Source organism: Littorina saxatilis, linkage group LG15, assembly GCF_037325665.1.
Source record: "Littorina saxatilis isolate snail1 linkage group LG15, US_GU_Lsax_2.0, whole genome shotgun sequence".
NCBI classification, from domain to species: domain Eukaryota; kingdom Metazoa; phylum Mollusca; class Gastropoda; order Littorinimorpha; family Littorinidae; genus Littorina; species Littorina saxatilis.
The window spans coordinates 8,246,987-8,264,556 of record NC_090259.1 but is presented as its reverse complement, the minus strand read 5'-3'; the positions used below and the strand labels follow the sequence as shown (position 1 = coordinate 8,264,556).

General features: G+C 44.7%; 1 protein-coding gene across 3 annotated transcripts in view; it reads right to left on the bottom strand.

Annotated features, from left to right (window-relative positions):
* Positions 1-17,570, bottom strand: part of LOC138948422 (complement C3-like) — an 88,864-nt gene continuing 71,294 nt past the window's right edge. For all 3 annotated transcript variants that reach the window (XM_070319957.1, XM_070319956.1, XM_070319958.1), the window contains exons 28-40: positions 16,351-16,531; positions 15,371-15,678; positions 14,073-14,237; positions 10,809-10,972; positions 10,236-10,448; positions 7,258-7,345; positions 6,822-6,905; positions 5,759-5,864; positions 4,821-4,928; positions 3,956-4,036; positions 3,003-3,086; positions 1,024-1,162; positions 1-759 (exon numbers count right to left, since the gene is read on the bottom strand). In XM_070319957.1, coding sequence (XP_070176058.1) covers positions 642-759; positions 1,024-1,162; positions 3,003-3,086; positions 3,956-4,036; positions 4,821-4,928; positions 5,759-5,864; positions 6,822-6,905; positions 7,258-7,345; positions 10,236-10,448; positions 10,809-10,972; positions 14,073-14,237; positions 15,371-15,678; positions 16,351-16,531 — 1,839 coding nt within the window. In that variant the 3' untranslated portion in view covers positions 1-641. The remainder of the gene's footprint in view (positions 760-1,023; positions 1,163-3,002; positions 3,087-3,955; positions 4,037-4,820; positions 4,929-5,758; positions 5,865-6,821; positions 6,906-7,257; positions 7,346-10,235; positions 10,449-10,808; positions 10,973-14,072; positions 14,238-15,370; positions 15,679-16,350; positions 16,532-17,570) is intronic.

Genomic DNA, 17,570 nt, shown 5'->3' with positions numbered 1-17,570 from the left:
TAGCTTTTTAAGTCTTTACTTTAATAATAGTATAGCCCCAAACACAGGTCTGAGCTACATGTGAGGCAGGGACAATATGTGCATGTTCACAGAAAATATGTATCTTATCTTTAACGCCTGTTTCAATGTCTCTTATGTAAGATCCAAGAAAGAGACACCAAATTGCAACATGGGTTATTCATCAAGTGTATGGTTAGTAGCTATCTACAGCGGGCCAGATCTCTTGTCGGAGCGTGTTGGTGCGTTTGGTGGACGATAATCAAATTCAGATTTTAAATTCCTCAGAGGCAACAGTGGCCACACAGGAACATGTTCATACGCTGGTAAAAGTTGGGCAGGCTAGGAAGGATTCAATCTGACCAAGAGGGTTTTGTTGTATACGCAGGGCTTGGCTTCTGTAAAAGTATGAGCGATTCCGACACCAGCACGCGATTGTTAGTTTTATATTTGCGTGTTTATGCACCATTTTCATGATCACAATATCCCGGTAGACATTCTGGAAGAATACATGAAGTCTCTCGCTTGTGACATTAAAAACAAACATAGAAATGCTGGGTCAGTTAACGGTAGTGTGGGTGTCCGGGTCACCCAGAGCCTTCGGGCAAGGTAAGACATTTGAAGGAAGAGCATTGGCTACAGGTCTAATCCCGGCAGCGACCGCCCATGGCCATTCCAATCCAGTTCCCAGCGCGGTTCTGGTCGCTGGTTCCCAAGCTGGGGCTGACGAAGGCTGTTGTCTGGTCCAACAAGTACGTCTTCCTGTTGACAGAACATTGCTCGACTAGTTTCGCTAGTTCGTCTTTGCCTACACACACACACACACACACACACACACACACACACACACACACACACACACACACACACACACACACATACCTAAAACCCAACCATAACAGGGAACAAGCCAAGGGAGTGTGTGTGTGTGTATGTGTGTGTGCGTGTGCGTGCGTGTGCGTGCGTGCATGCCCGTGTTTGTCCGACTGTCTGTCTGTGTCTCTGTCTGTGTGTTCTATTCCTCACTTCTTGCCGTTGTGTCTGTCCACGAACAAATCGTAGTGTGATCCAAAGAAGTAATGCTGGGACCCCACACCATGATTGTGTGGACAGCTGCATGTTCTTGGCGTCACCATGTTGATCTCGGCCTCCACCTCGTCCGACCCTGTCAATATAAGATACAAACAAGGATAACTATGTGTAGATGAAATCATTGAAAAAGCAGTGCTGACAACAACAACAAAAACGAACAAATGGAGAAAAAAAGAATCTTAGACAATGACAATAACAATTGACAATGACAATTCTTTATTTAACGAGGGTAGTACTAGTAGATTAAGCAGTGGTCTGCTTTTTTACATCCAGACCTCGCCCTAAAGAGGGACTAACTACAAAAATGAAATAAAAATACAAGATAAAAAATAGTGAGAACAAGTACATATTCGTGACATCACCATGGCCTCCACCTCGTCTGACCCTGTCAATATGAGATACAAACAAACAATAACCAGAGATACAAGTCTAAACAGAAGACAGACATACAGACAGACAGACAAACAGAGGGACAGAGCGATTCCTATATACAACCCGTATATACGGGTGTGTAACTATATGTGTAGGGTGAAATTATTGGAACCCCGCGGGAGCAGAGCTGACATGAAAATAAAAGTGCTTTTTTTTTTTGAAGAAACAGAAAAAAGCTGAATGTGAGAGTGAGGACATGTACTTGATCTTAGTGTCTTCATGTTAAGTATCGGCCTCCACTTCGTCTGAGCCTTTGGAAATAAGACACAAACAAAGATAACTGTGTAATGAAATCATCTGAACCACGTGGAAGCAGTGCTGACATTTAAAATAGATGTAACCGAGTGCTGTAACACTACGATCACCTCGGGAGGCGAAGTGCAATCAAACAGGTTTGAAAATGTTAGGGCTAATTTCTTAGCCCTATAAAAACTGTTATGCAAACCCGAAGGTTTCCATGAACATACAGACAATCGGAAACCACCAGACCCCATCACAAACAGATTTCCACAAACCACGGGTGTTGACTTAAAGGCCAACAACTCGGGTGCAGAGTCTGCTGTGAAAGGAGCGGTAGCCTCCCCTGTCATATAGAAAACAAAAAACAAAACAAAAAGAATGTGAGAGTGAGGACGTGTACATCTTCTTGGTGTCACCATGTTGATCTCGGCCTCCACCTCGTCTGAGCCTGTGACCATTGTGAATATGTGGCAACAACAATAAAGATGAACATCACACATGCTATATGAAGTCTTATATCGCGCGCGTATCTCCAGACTCGGACTCAAGGCGCAGGGATCTATTTATGCCGTGTGAGATGGATTTTTTTACCCAATACATCTCGCATTCACATCGACCAGCAGATCGCAGCCATTTCGGCGCATATCCTACTTTTCACGGCCTATTATTCCAAGTCACACGGGTATTTTGGTGGACATTTTTTATCTATGCCTATAGAATTTTGCCAGGAAAGACCCTTTTGTCAATCGTGGGATCTTTAACGTGCACACCCCAATGTAGTCTACACGAAGGGACCTCGGTTTTTCGTCTCATCCGAAAGACTAGCACTTGAACCCACCACCTAGGTTAGGAAAGGGGGAAGAAAATTGCTAACGCCCTGACCCAGGGTCGAACTCGCAACCTCTCGCTTCCGAGCGCAAGTAAGTGCGTTAACACTCGGCCACCCAGTCCTTATGAACATCACACATGCGTGCTGTCAGCTCTTTGAGAAATATACACTGTCCGATTGTCTTGGAAAGTGAGTCCTGTCATCTGTACTTTTACTTTCTGTTCCATCGTCTGTCTTCTTCTTTATTCCCTGCTTTGTTTCATTTTATATAAGTCTGAAGACGACCCCAGGGTCGAAACTTTTGTACATTGTAATTACTTCGTGTTCGTTCACACGTGGGTACAGTATTGTTTGGTCTTTTTATTTCTCGCTCTCTCGCGCAGTCACCATTCTTCCTCTGCTATTCACTGACCGTTTTTCTCGGTTCTGATGACGTCAGCAGTAATATCCACCCAGTCGTCGGACACTTCTGTTGAAGTCAGGCGAATCATGTAGACTGGAACAAAGTCACTCAGCACGTTATGGTATGAATATGTTGGAAGGTTCTCGCTATGGACAGTAATAAGCACTCAGCACATTATGGTGTGAATATGTTGGAAGATGCCCGCTATGGACAGTAATAAGGACTCAGCACATTATGGTATGAATATGTTGGAAGGTGCCCGCTATGGACTGTAATGGGCACTCAGCAAAGACAGATCTATAGACAGGCAGGTGGAAGGGCTTAGAGATGTACGCATCTGAAGAAGGAACATTGCGAAGAAAGAGAATAAAGTAAGCATGTGTGTGTGTGTGTGTGTGTGGGAGAGAGAGAGAGAGAGAGAGAGAGAGAGAAAGAGAGAGAGAGAGTGTGTCGGCTGTGTTTGTGTGTGTGTGTGTGTGTGTGTGTGTGTGTGTGTGTGTGTGTGTGTGTGTGTGTGTGTGTGTGTGTGTGTGTGTGTGTGTGTGAGTATCGCAGGAGGATGTATCACAGCGCCGCTAAATCAAAGTACAGAGTGACCCCCCCCCCCTAAAAAAAATGCAATCTACAAAAATGCTTATAATTTCTATATCTATTGACCGAATTACTTCATATTTGGTGTACATTAACATAAGCTTTAGCATAGCCAGTCCAAAAGTGACAAGCTTGTAGGTCAATTGAAGTTAATTTACACCAAATCTGAAGCAATTTTGTCAACAGATGTGGAAGTTGTTTACATGTTTGTGGTTGGAGTTTATGTGGGTCACCCTGTACTTCGATCGACCGGCGCTTTAATACAAGCTCAAGTGGTGCATGCGTGTATGTGTTTGCGTCTGTCTGTCTGTCTGTCTGTATGTCTGTCTGTCTGTCTTCAAAGCCATGTGAAAATATAATTGAACACTCACTGAACTCGGAATCACAGACAAGGCGCTGGATGTCGTTGAGGTCCACGTCTGACGGCCTGGTGTGACACGCCCCACACATACCTGCAATCACGGCTTAAAGTTATTCACCATCGTTTATTTATTGTAGGCTGTTTGGCCTGCAATCACAAGCATTGACACATCTTGCAATTATTCTTCGACACTTGTTTACCGGCAGCTGTTTATTGGCCTGCAATCACAAACATTGACACACCGTCAAGATATCCATCAAACTCAGCCAGTGAAGAGACTCACCTGAAAAACACCTACACTGTCCCTGGTTACTGGTCTGGTTGTTGGCACAGTACACAGCCAGTGAAGAGACTCACCTGAAAAACACCTGCACTGTCCCTGGTTACTGGTCTGGTTGTTGGCACAGTACACAGCCAGTGAAGAGACTCACCTGAAAAACACCTGCACTGTCCCTGGTTACTGGTCTGGTTGTTGACACAGTACACAGCCAGTGAAGAGACTCACCTGAAAAACACCTGCACTGTCCCTGGTTACTGGTCTGGTTGTTGACACAGTACACAGCCAGTGAAGAGACTCACCTGAAAAACACCTGCACTGTCCCTGGTTACTGGTCTGGTTGTTGGCACAATACACAGCCAGTGAAGAGACTCACCTGAAAAACACCTACACTGTCCCTGGTTACTGGTCTGGTTGTTGGCACAGTACACAGCCAGTGAAGAGACTCACCTGAAAAACACCTGCACTGTCCCTGGTTATTGGTCTGGTTGTTGACACAGTACACAGCCAGTGAAGAGACTCACCTGAAAAACACCTGCACTGTCCCTGGTTACTGGTCTTGTTGTTGACACAGTACACAGCCAGTGAAGAGACTCACCTGAAAAACACCTGCACTGTCCCTGGTTACTGGTCTGGTTGTTGGCACAATACACAGCCAGGTTGACCTCTGACACCACGGGGTCATACGTGTGTACGCACGTCGGTTCTGCAACAAAAATAGTCCCGCAGTGATTCACTTTCCTGTGCTACACATAGATAAGTCGCTGTTTTCTGTGACTGCAGGTTTGCGTGTTGAGTCAAGACAAATACCAAAGGCTGTTATGCTATGTGTCGAAATAAAGTCTTGTTCTTGTTCTTCTTCTTGATCTCTGATTGTTCTTACCTTGGCTAATCAGTGTGCACGTAAAAGTGCCAAACCGGTAGGAAACTGGCAAACCGCTTGGACGGATTGGTTAGAATTAAGACTTGTTTGTGGGATTTCTACCAATCCGACCCAGCGCCTGGTTCCCACCCAGCTAGCTGGGCATTGCATCTCAGTCCAGCTTGTCTGCACCTTGTTTGTTTGTTTGTTTGATTGCTTAACGCCCAGCCGACCACGAAGGGCCATATCAGGGCGGTGCTGCTTTGACATATAACGTGCGCCACACACAAGACAGAAGTCGCAGCACAGGCTTCATGTCTCACCCAGTCACATTATTCTGACACCGGACCAACCAGTCCTAGCACTAACCCCATAATGCCAGACGCCAGGCGGAGCAGCCACTAGATTGCCAATTTTAAAGTCTTAGGTATGACCCGGCCGGAGTTCGAACCCACGACCTCCCGATCACGGGGCGGACGCCTTACCACAAGGCCAACCGTACCGGTTTGTCTGTACCTACAGCTGCTCATGCTTGGTACGTGACCAAGCGGACAGATGGCCTTTCCCATGTTCACACTCTGGCCACAAGAAAGAAAGAAAAGAAAAAAAGGAAGGAAGGAAGGAAAGAAAGAAAGGAAGGAAGAAAGGAGAAAGGGATGGTGCATGAAACTGACCTTGCTCATCGTGAGGCCGCACTGTGACGATGGCAGGATTACGTCGCGTGACGTCACGACGCTCAATAGCGCGGAAGGATACGCACGTGTTGCGGTCATGCGGCACCTGTGACGTCATTCAGTTTAAACCTTTACTCTTTTGTACATGATTAGCTTTTGTTTTATTTAGTTAAACCAGTGGCAGAATGTTTGTGAAACTTGGTACACATGTAGTGGCACAATCACTTGCTAAGCATACACAGTTGCATACATGTCACAGTTCTTCACAAACGTTTAACGGAAAACCGTTACAACGTCCATTCTCAGGTTCCGTTTGCTCTAAGTAATAGTGCGAATACAAAAGAGTGTCTTTGTCATCATCCTGTGTAATTTGGAGAGGCTACTCCGTGTAGTTTTATATTCATAGCAATACTGCTGCAGCTACCCAGCGAACACACCACCAAAAAACCAAAGATTTCTTGCCATTATCCCAACTTTCGTTCGCTCTTTTTCTCACGTCAGATCAGCCTGACTGCGCGGTACATTTAAATAAACGAAATGTGTATGCCTTGTTTAGATAAGACTCCAAAGAAACTCACTGATGTAAAACATGTGAAATATTGTTCAGTCCAAGTCACCGTTTCAACGGCTCAAGGGGAAGCATGCCGTCGAAAAAAGTCTCTTTTTTAGGGTTGGTGTGGTCAAAGACCTGTGACGTCATACCCAAATATTTGTCAAATCCACTAAACCCATGTTTGAGCAGAAGGAAGGCAAATCTTCAAATGCGTATGACCGGAACACTGCTGTTTATCATCTGGGCTATACCACTAAAACAATATCCTTAACTTGTGCTCAGTGTAATAAAACGTTCTTCTGTAGCGCTTTTCACCACCAAACCTTCGTCTCAATGCGCTTTACATAATGCATTGGACATCTATATTCATCCCTGATCACACATTGAAAAAAAAATGTCAAGCAATTACACAGATAGACTGCCAATGTTTCAAAGTCAAGATAAAATGAAACCAACAAAATTGACATTTATGGAACGGTTTGTCAAAAATTCACTTTTTTCCCCCCTTACCTGGTTGAATTTGAGGTCCACTGTTTCTTCCTCTTCGACCCAGTGAAGGCTGCTAAGTGAGTATAGATCACGCTTCCCGTAAATCTGTTAAACAACATTTTGTGAATGACAAATACGAACCAGGTAATCTCTCTCTCTCTCTCTTTCTCTCTCTTCTCTCTCTCTCTCTTCTTTCTTTCTTTCTTTCTCTTTCTTTCTCTCTCTCTCTCCCTCTCCCCTCTCTCTCTCTCTCTTCTGCCTTTCTTTCTTTCTCCCTCTCTCTCTCCCCCCCCCCTCTCTCTCTCTCTCTCTCTCTCTCTCTCTACCACTTTCTCCCGCTCTTTTTCTTTCCCTCCTCCATCTCTCTCCCCCCCTCTCTCTCCCCCTCCCCCCTCTCTCTCTCTCTCTCTCTCTCTCTCTCTCTCTCTCTCTCTCTCTCTCCCTCTTTTCCACTGACCCGTGTCAGGTCTTCGGCGTGTGGTTCAAATCCACTGAGCATGGCGATACTGAGGATGGTGCGGTCTGCGTAGTTGTTTTCTGTCGACCTGAACACCCACAAACGACACTCATTCAATACAATTAACATTCCGGAAATAACTCTCTCCAACTCTTATGGGTTGTGAAAGAGTTGGAGAGAGTTATTTCCGGAAGAAAAAAAATCATTCCGGAAATAACTCTCTCCAACTCTTATGGGTTGTGAAAGAGTTGCGTTCCCTTGTTTTCCCTTGCTTTTCCGTGGAAACACTGAGGCAAGCTACACGTGACATTGTAGGCTTGCCTCAGTGGTTGTAGGGAAACAAGGGGAATCAACTCTTCCTCAATCCATGAAAACTTGGCAGAGTTATTTACGGACACCGTCTCTTGTACTGAACATCATACATACCGCGCATATTTTCATACCACAGAATATTTTCCTTAAATGGTGAAAACTTTATGAAAGTATATAGCTATTCGTTCGCCTTGATTAAGAATAGGCCTACCTGGTAAAAAAAAAAAAAAAGTATATACATGTTCGCTTGCTTTGATAAATGTATACCTGATAAAAAAAAAGCGTATGTTCCTTTGCCTTGATGAATGCTAGCATACTACGTAAACAAATTAAATATTTGTTTGCCTCTATCAATGTTTACCTGCTAAAAGGAATCTTCATTTACCTGCTAAAAAATAAATGATCGTCAGCCTTTATTAATGCATGCATACCTTATAACAAAACAAAAATATATTCGTTCCTCTCTGTCATGCACGCATACCTCCTAAAAAGTATAAATTTGTTCGCCCAGATTAGTCTACACCTGCTAAAAACTATATAATGGATTGCCGTAATGAGTGTTTACCTGCTAAACAGTATGTCGACGTCGTCATGGAATTTTCGTGTAACTCATTTTAGACAGTGTATCAGCAGAAGGCCAAAACTGATTATTTGTGTTATTAAATAGTGTTAAGTGTGTACCTGGTATGGAGAGAAAGATACAAGAATGTTAAATCATGTACTGTCCATCGTATTTTAGAGACAATTTCTCATTTAGAATCATCTCCCCCGAAATCGGCGTATGCTGCCTGAATGGCGGGGTAAAAACGGGCATACACGTACAAATCCACTCATGCTAAACACATGAGTGAACGTGGGAGTCTAAGCCCATGAACGACGAAGAAGAAGATTTTGAATCATTCACTAAGGCTAAAGCACAAAAACATCAAAATCGCCAAGAATCGAGCTACGCCAAATTTCCGGGACGACGACGATATACTGTCATGAATCTTTCTTTCTTTCTTTGGTGTTTAACGTCGTTTTCAACCATTCAAGGCTATATCGCGATGGCTGTCATGAATGCATACCTCATAAAAAGTATATATTTCTTCGCCAAGATTACTCTACACCTGCTAAAAACTATATGTTGGATTGCCGTAATGAGTGTTTACCTGCTAAAAACTATATATTGGATTTCCGTAATGAGTGTTTACCTGCTAAAAACTATATATTCCCCCCTCTGCTTCTTTACCTCTGTAAACTTGTAGGGGTAGTTATTTTTCGATAATGACCCAGCAACCAAACAAATAACGACCCAGCAACAGCCTGAATCCTCGATAGTGCAATGGGTTGAGAAGCTGTTCTGTTTCGGTACTACTTTTTTCGACTGAAAAGTTCCGAACGCTCTAACGTACGAAGTATACATCTCTGGAGCAAACAATACAAACATACCGCATCTAAATTAACAACTACAGGCCTGAACACATGAATCTCCATATAAAATCCATGAGTTCGGTTGTTTTCTGAGTCTAGATCAGACGTTCATCACAAGCAATTTCCCAAGGCAAGTAACTCATACTTTGTCTAGCGACAAGAGTAGTTCCCCTTCTTTTCACTCAGTTTCTTCGACAACAGACTGCAATCCGACGGTCAGTTTTCAACAATATTTCATTTAATAAACAGATCACACGCAACCAAATGCACACATCTCATCAATTTAAACAACATAAAGCGGTTTCATACACTATTTTCCCCAGAAAACTTAACTTCATACAGTTTTTAACGTTGGAACACGGGTGCAAAAGTTCGTCTGCTAGTCCCATTTGACGAAAAAACATTATCCTAAACGATACCAAAACATATACAGAACACACAATATCTGCCTTTGCTGCCACAGCAGAATAACAGCATATCTGTGTACTTGATTTTAGCCCAAAATAGGAAAACTGACAAGAAGTGTTAACAGAATGGAATGATTTGCACGGAACTATACAACCGCGCATTAATCGATCGCCTGCGCAGGTTGACTGGTTGAGAGAATAGGATTCGATCAAACTTTCGCAAAAAAACTCCTCTTTTCTTTGAATAACTGAAGAAAGGAGGAATAAAGAGGTTACACACCTCGTCTCAGTGATTATAAAAAATAATGGTCTCAGTTCGCGGTCATGAAAAAGCTCGCTAAAGCTCGCATTTTTCATGATCCGCTAACTTCGACCATTATTTTTGATAATCACTGAGACTCGGCATGTAACCTCTACATATTGGATTGCCGTAATGAGTGTTTACCTGCTAAAAACTATATATTGGATTGCCGTAATGAGTGTTTACCTGCTAAAAACTATATATTGGATTGCCGTAATGAGTGTTTACCTGCTAAAAAATATATATTGGATTGCTGTAATGTGTGTTTACCTGCTAAACGGTAAGACAAATGTCGCCAATGTTTTTACAGAGTGACGTTAAATAAACGATTTTATCATCATAAACGGTAAGTCGATCACAAATGTCGCCAATGTTTTTACAGAGTGACGTTAAATAAACGATTTTATCAATATAAACGGTAAGTCGATCACAAATGTCGCCAATGTTTTTACAGAGTGACGTTAAATAAACGATTATATCATCATAAACGGTAAATAATCTTTGGCTTTGATGAGTGTTTTAACCTAGGGGACCTTAGCACTGACCTGAGACAGACTTCAATGCACATGGATACGCGACTGGCGGTTATTCTCTGGCGTTTGACGCGATGTCTGGCCGTCAAGTCAGGTCCGTACTGTGGCCGGTACCTGTACCGGAGCTCCCGTAGTTGTGCAGCGCTGGGGCGTGTTCGCGGTGGTTCTGTGACGTCATGGTTGTCGTCATCGCAACCCATGTTACAGTACCTACATACCTCATCCCTGGAACAACATTTGGGGGAATAGTGGATTTCAAACAAGCTTTTTTTTCGGAAGAAGGGGGGGGGGGGGGGTAGATAATTATAACTAAACTGGTCACAACGAACCTAAATCAGATATGATGGAGCAGCGGACTTATAAACACAAAAACGTCTTCAACCAAAGGGGGATAATCTGAGAAACAAAGGGAAATAAGCACTAACATACAACATGTGCACTAGAGTAAGTGAGAGTTGGGCGGAAACTTGCTCCTGAGAAAATAGCAGTAAGGAACAAGCGACTTTCCTCCTCAGGGCGCGAGGGCGTTAAACAACACTTATCATCACTGAATCTCCTCAAAGGGGAATAAGCCGGCAGACTCACCTCTCGTCACTCCTGGAGTTATAGGACATGGTGCGGCGGGTGATGGTGACGTCATAGCGGCACATGGCGTTGGCCTGCACGGGTACATTGTACTCCACCCGTACCTGCATCTGACCCAGCCCCGTACCCCGAGTCTCTATGTGCAGCTGCCGACCCACAGGCACCTGCAATGTGGACATTTTGTTTTATGTATTGTAAATAGTGTTGTGCTGACTTCAATGACGACCGGCACGGTTGGCCTAGTGGTAAGGAGGTCGTGGGTTCAAACCCCGGCCGGGTCATACCTAAGACTTTAAAATTGGCAATCTAGTGGCTGCTCCGCCTGGCGTCTAGCATTATGGGGTTAGTGCTAGGACTGGTTGGTCCGGTGTCAGAATAATGTGACTGGATGAGACATGAAGCCTGTGCTGCGACTTCTGTCTTGTGTGTGGCGCACGTTATATGTCAAAGCAGCACCGCCCTGATATGGCCCCTCGTGGTCGGCTGGGCGTTAAGCAAAAAAAACCAAAAACCACCCCATTTCACTGACATCTTCCACAAGTAACATCCAAACGTAAGCGATCAGCCCTCATTATTCGTTTGTCTGTTGTGTATCTTGTCAGTGCACGTTAAAGGCACAGTAAGCCTCCCGTAAACCATCACAGATACTGTCAGGCTTTTACACACAGGACAAACACCCTTTCATTTAAACACTCACCGCTTGAGAACATCCTAGGTGCCCGCCGTAAAGACGGCGAGCAATTTTCAAAGAATTTATGTTTGCGTGGTTAATCTTACCCCTGAGCCACCGTGAACCCGTGTGATCCAATTTGAATGCGACTCGATGTGAGCTTATCTGCAATCATTCTGATCAGTCATCGTTCTACGGCTATCGCCAGTTATCTCTCTGACCGGACGCTACAGTCCTGCGCGAATCTATCAAAACAAAAATACAGAGTTATCTCCCATATGTTTTTCGCGAGCACTGATCTAAATTTGAGATCAGTGTTCGCGAGACGAAAATGATTGCAGATTGGCCGACTTCGACAGTGATCTCTGTTCTGTTTTTCACAGTTATGATAAAGACATCGTTCTAAGGTCAAAACAAGTCAACATTTTGGGACTGCTGTCGGAAGGAGACCGTAATATATGGTTTCATCACTGTCAACTGGTTACAGAAAAAAATCGTCTGCTCCAGTGAGCGCCGAAATCAAACGGTTGATTATCACGTGACACTTTTGCCATATTTAGAGTTGTTTGCACAGTAAATACAGCCGCGAAAAATAGCTCCCTTGAAACTGTCTTACATATCAATTCCTTTGTAATTTAAAAATTAAAAAACACCACGAAAAATCATTATCGACGATTGCGAATCTGCTTATATCAATGATACATTACAAAAAGCTCTAAATATGTTAAAAAAAAAATCGGTTTCCTTGCCAGACAAGGAAACTCAAGGCATCCTGTCAGGGAGAGAATGAGCCGAACTCATTTTGACCTGAGGTCAGGATGATCTGCAATAGCACGTTATTATGTACCTCTGACTATGCACGAAACAAACGGCTGTAGTTCACAAGAACTCTAGCGATGGCTTTTGACTGTTCAGAGGAACTGGCGATAGACATAAACCGTCGTCTGCTACGAGAACCACGACCTTGCGTGACCCTGCTTCCGGGCTTTTCTTTTTTCAAACTTTCAAAACTTCCAATTGTACTGATCTTGTCTTGATGAAAAAAGAATTCTTTTGTGATTTAAGAATGTTTGTGTAACAAGCTGTCAATTTATTATTTAGAGTTTAAAAGTTAGGCCAAGCGCCAAAGCGCACCACGGTCCGATTGTCTGAGAGACAATCCGCAAAATTAATTCTTTAAAAATTGCTCGCTCTTTACGTAGGGCACCTAGGATGTTCCCGTTCGGCGAGTGTTTAAATGAAAGGGTGTTTGTACTGTGTGTAAAAGCCTGGCAGTATCTGTGATGGTTTACGGGACGCTTACTGTGCCTTTTACGATCATTCAACAACTATGACGACGATGACCATGACAAAAAACGACGACAAAGAAGAAGAAGAAGAAGAAGAAGAAGAAGAAGAAGAAGAAGAAGAAGAAGAAGAAGAAGAAGAAGAAGAAGAAGAAGAAGAAGAAGAAGAAGAAGAAGAAGAAGAAGAAGATGATGATGATGATGATGATGATGATAATGCTGCTGCTGACGATGATGACGTGATGTTGCTGCTAATGCTGCTGATGATGATGAGAATGATGATGAAACAGAAGAAGAAGATAATGATTACAATGACGACGACGACGACGACAACGACGACGACGATGATGATGGAAGTGTGTGTTTTCATTATCTCTTCACTTTTACTATTCTCGTTTAGAGGTAATAACAAGTCGCGTAAGGCGAAAATACAATATTTAGTCAAGTAGCTGTCGAACTCACAGAATGAAACTGAACGCAATGTAATTTTTCAGCAAGACCGTATACTCGTAGCATCGTCAGTCCACCGCTCATGGCAAAGGCAGTGAAATTGACAAGAAGAGCGGGGTAGTAGTTGCGCTAAGAAGGATAGCACGCTTTTCTGTACCTCTCTTTGTTTTAACTTTCTGAGCGTGTTTTTAATCCAAACATATCATATCTATATGTTTTTGGAATCAGGAACCGACAAGGAATAAGATGAAAGTGTTTTTAAATTGATTTGGACAATTTAATTTTGATAATAATTTTTATATATTTAATTTTCAGAGCTTGTTTTTAATCCGAATATAACATATTTATATGTTTTTGGAATCAGCAAATGATGGAGAATAAGATAAACGTAAATTTGGATCGTTTTATAAATATTTATTTTTTTTTACAATTTTCAGATTTTTAATGACCAAAGTCATTAATTAATTTTTAAGCCACCAAGCTGAAATGCAATACCGAACCCCGGGCTTCGTCGAAGATTACTTGACCAAAATTTCAACCAATTTGGTTGAAAAATGAGGGCGTGACAGTGCCGCCTCAACTTTCACGAAAAGCCGGATATGACGTCATCAAAGACATTTATCAAAAAAAATGAAAAAAACGTTCGGGGATTTCATACCCAGGAACTCTCATGGCAAATTTCATAAAGATCGGTCCAGTAGTTTAGTCTGAATCGCTCTACACACACACACACACGCACACACGCACGCACACACACACGCACATACACCACGACCCTCGTTTCGATTCCCCCTCGATGTTAAAATATTTAGTCAAAACTTGACTAAATATAAAAAGGTTACAGAGCAAACCACTCACATTGGACAGTGACTTGGGCGTGATGGCGTTCTCCTCGTTGAAGTCGAAGGAGTGAGTGTAGTTCTGCGTGGGCCGCGTGGTGACGTTGCAGTGGAGGTCCACGCTGTTCAGGTCTCGCTTCGACAGGCTGTACTCCGACAGAGCCTGGGTAGCCGCCGCCGTGTCCTGCAAAACAAACGGGTGGGTGTACATGGGATTGTTTCGACAGGCTGTACTCCGACAGAGCCTGGGTGGCCGCCGCCGTGTCCTGCAAAACAAACGGGTGGGTGTACATGGGATTGTTTCGACAGGCTGTACTCCGACAGAGCCTGGGTGGCCGCCGCCGTGTCCTGCAAACCAAACGGGTGGATATACATGGGATTGCTCCGACAGGCTGTACTCCGGCAGAGCCTGGGTGGCCGCCGCCGTGTCCTGCAAACCAAACGGGTGGATGTACATGGGATTGCTCCCCACGGCCGATCTACCTGGAGGGTCCTGGGACCCCCAATTATAATGTTTAGGGGGTCCAAGGATCCAGTCAGCGGAACTGTAGAGGACCCCCAATTATAATGTTTAGGGGGTCCAAGGATCCAGTCAGCGGAACTGTAGAGGACCCCCAATTATAATGTTTAGGGGGTCCAAGGATCCAGTCAGCGGAACTGTAGAGGACCCCCAATTATAATGTTTAGGGGGTCCAAGGATCCAGTCAGCGGAACTGTAGAGGACCCCCAATTATAATGTTTAGGGGGTCCAAGGATCCAGTCAGCGGAACTGTAGAGGACCCCCAATTATAATGTTTAGGGGGTCCAAGGATCCAGTCAGCGGAACTGTAGAGGACCCCCAATTATAATGTTTAGGGGGTCCAAGGATCCAGTCAGCGGAACTGTAGAGGATCCCCAAACCAGGAAGACGTTTGACAGTTCTGTGAGACTTTCACAAAACGTGTTCGTTTTTTATTGTCCATGTTTTTGTTAAGTACATTTTCAATGCTATCTTGTTCTTCACAAAAGCGTTATTTGTCATATAGGTTAGATTTAGTCCGTGATGAAAACTAGTGTTTAACATGCTAGGCTACCTTTTGCCTCTACTAGATCACATTGTTTTCAAAACCGGTTACAGAAAGGTGTCCATAAGTGGAAGACTTCCGTTTACAGTGTTCAAAATAATAAGTATTGCTTTACGCCCTCATGGTAAAACCAATCAGGGGAGTGACCCCAACTTTAGATGATTTAAACAAAAATTGATAAAAAAAAAATAAATACGTGCAAAAACTAAAAAAAGGAGGCCGCCGTAAAAGGAGGGAAGACTGTCACCCTTACCATAGCCCCGATGAAAGCACCACGACTGTTGCGCTTCTGGATCAACCACCCGGCAATGGAGTCCAGGTTGACGTTCCACTCCACTCCTCCCGCTCCCACCACCTCCTCCTCCTCCTCTTCCTCCTCCTCATCATCCCCGTTGTCGTAGCCCAATTGACCCTCCCCGGCCTCTGGGGCCGCGGCCTGCCTGCAGAAGACAAGGAGGCCGTAGGCCGTGGCCTCTATGGAGGAGGCCCGAGTGCCGCTGTGGTACCAGAACGGTCTCTGTGGCAGCTCGTTCTCTGAGGTGACGGACCAGTAGTGCAGACCTGCCAACATGGGCACACATTAAGTTTTCTTGCCGTTGGGTTGACGAATGCGCGTTTTTTCTTGCTTGTCGTATTGGAACAAATCGAACATGGCTACAGTTTTATTTTGACACCCCCTTCCCATCCCTCAACACCATAGAGTTAGTTCCCCTCATTCCCTTCAACCTCTAACAGAACGGTCTGTTGTCATCTCAGGTAACGGACAGCGTGAGAACTGATTGTTTACTTTAAATTCCCTATTCCCCTCACTCCCCCATCCTCCCTCCAAATCCTCTTCAGACATACCTTCAGAAATTGTCTTCCTCATGTCTGTCAGCCTTCGTGCAGTCTGCATTGTGGTGACTTTTGTAGGAGCGGACAGTGTGAGGACATTCTCTCCCCAAACAACCCCCTCCCCTCCCCTCCCCTCCCCTCCCCAACCACTCGTACAGCATTACCGGCCATAATTCTTCTGCACGCACGCTCGCACATACACACTGACCTCACTTCCCCCCACACACATACATACACACTGGCTTCCCCCCCCTCACACACACACTGGCACCCCCCCCACACACACACACACACACTGGCACCCCCCCACACATACACACTGGCTTCCCCCCCATAAAATTTGGTACCCCCCACAAACACACACTCTGGCACCCACCCCCCCCACACACACACACACACCTTCATGAGTTACTCTCATCATGTCCTTGAGCCTCTGCACGGCCTGCAGTGTGATGTCATCCCTGGGGTCAGACAGCGTGAGTGCGTAAGCTGTCTTGGCCATCACTAGCGGACTGGTGACGTCACCAAGGTTGTCTGCCAGAAACATCTCCAGATCTCCCATCAGTGGCATCACTTCCGACTGCACGACCGATAAAAAAAAAAGATAACCTATCGATTTTATTTTTTTAATGAGATTATCAGAAAAAATTGAACCACAAACGACACAATAAAAACATTTTAGATTAAAGGAATATCTCGCAGACCAAAGATAAGATTCAAAGTCAACAACTAAAAATCAGATATCGTCAGACAAAAATGCTGAGACAACAGCAACATTTCGGAGATCGAAGATCAGATGCCGTTACAACACACACACACACACACACACACACACACACACACACACACACACACACACACACACACACACACACACACACACACACACACACACCATCACCTCCTTCTCCCAGTCCCCAGCAAAACATTCAGTCAAACATGGATGTAGAAAACAGGTGAACGCGTATGACGAGCGACGGTAGCAGTGTCCCATGCACAGGGCTACTCAGATCAACGCGTATGACGAGCGATAGCAGTGTCCCATGCACAGGGCTACTCAGGTCAACGCGTATGACGAGCGATAGCAGGGTTCCATGTACAGAGCTACTCAGGTCAACGCGTATGACGAGCGACGGTAGCAGTGTCCCATGCACAGGGTTACTCAGGTCAACGCGTATGACGAGCGACGGTAGCAGTGTCCCATGCACAGGGCTACTCAGGTCAACGCGTATGACGAGCGACGGTAGCAGTGTCCCATGCACAGGGCTACTCAGGTCAACGCGTATGACGAGCGACGGTAGCAGCGTCCCATACACAGGGCTAATCATGTCAACGCGTATGACGAGCGACGGTAGCAGTGTCCCATATATGCACAGGGCTACTCAGGTGAACGCGTATGACGAGCGACGGTAGCAGTGTCCCATATATGCACAGGGCTACTCAGGTCAACGCGTATGACGAGCGACGGTAGCTTTGTCCCATATATGCACAGGGCTACTCATGTCAACGCGTATGACGAGCGACGGTAGCAGTGTCCCATATATGCACAGGGCTACTCAGGTCAACGCGTATGACGAGCGACGGTAGCAGTGTCCCATGCACAGGGTTACTCAGGTCAA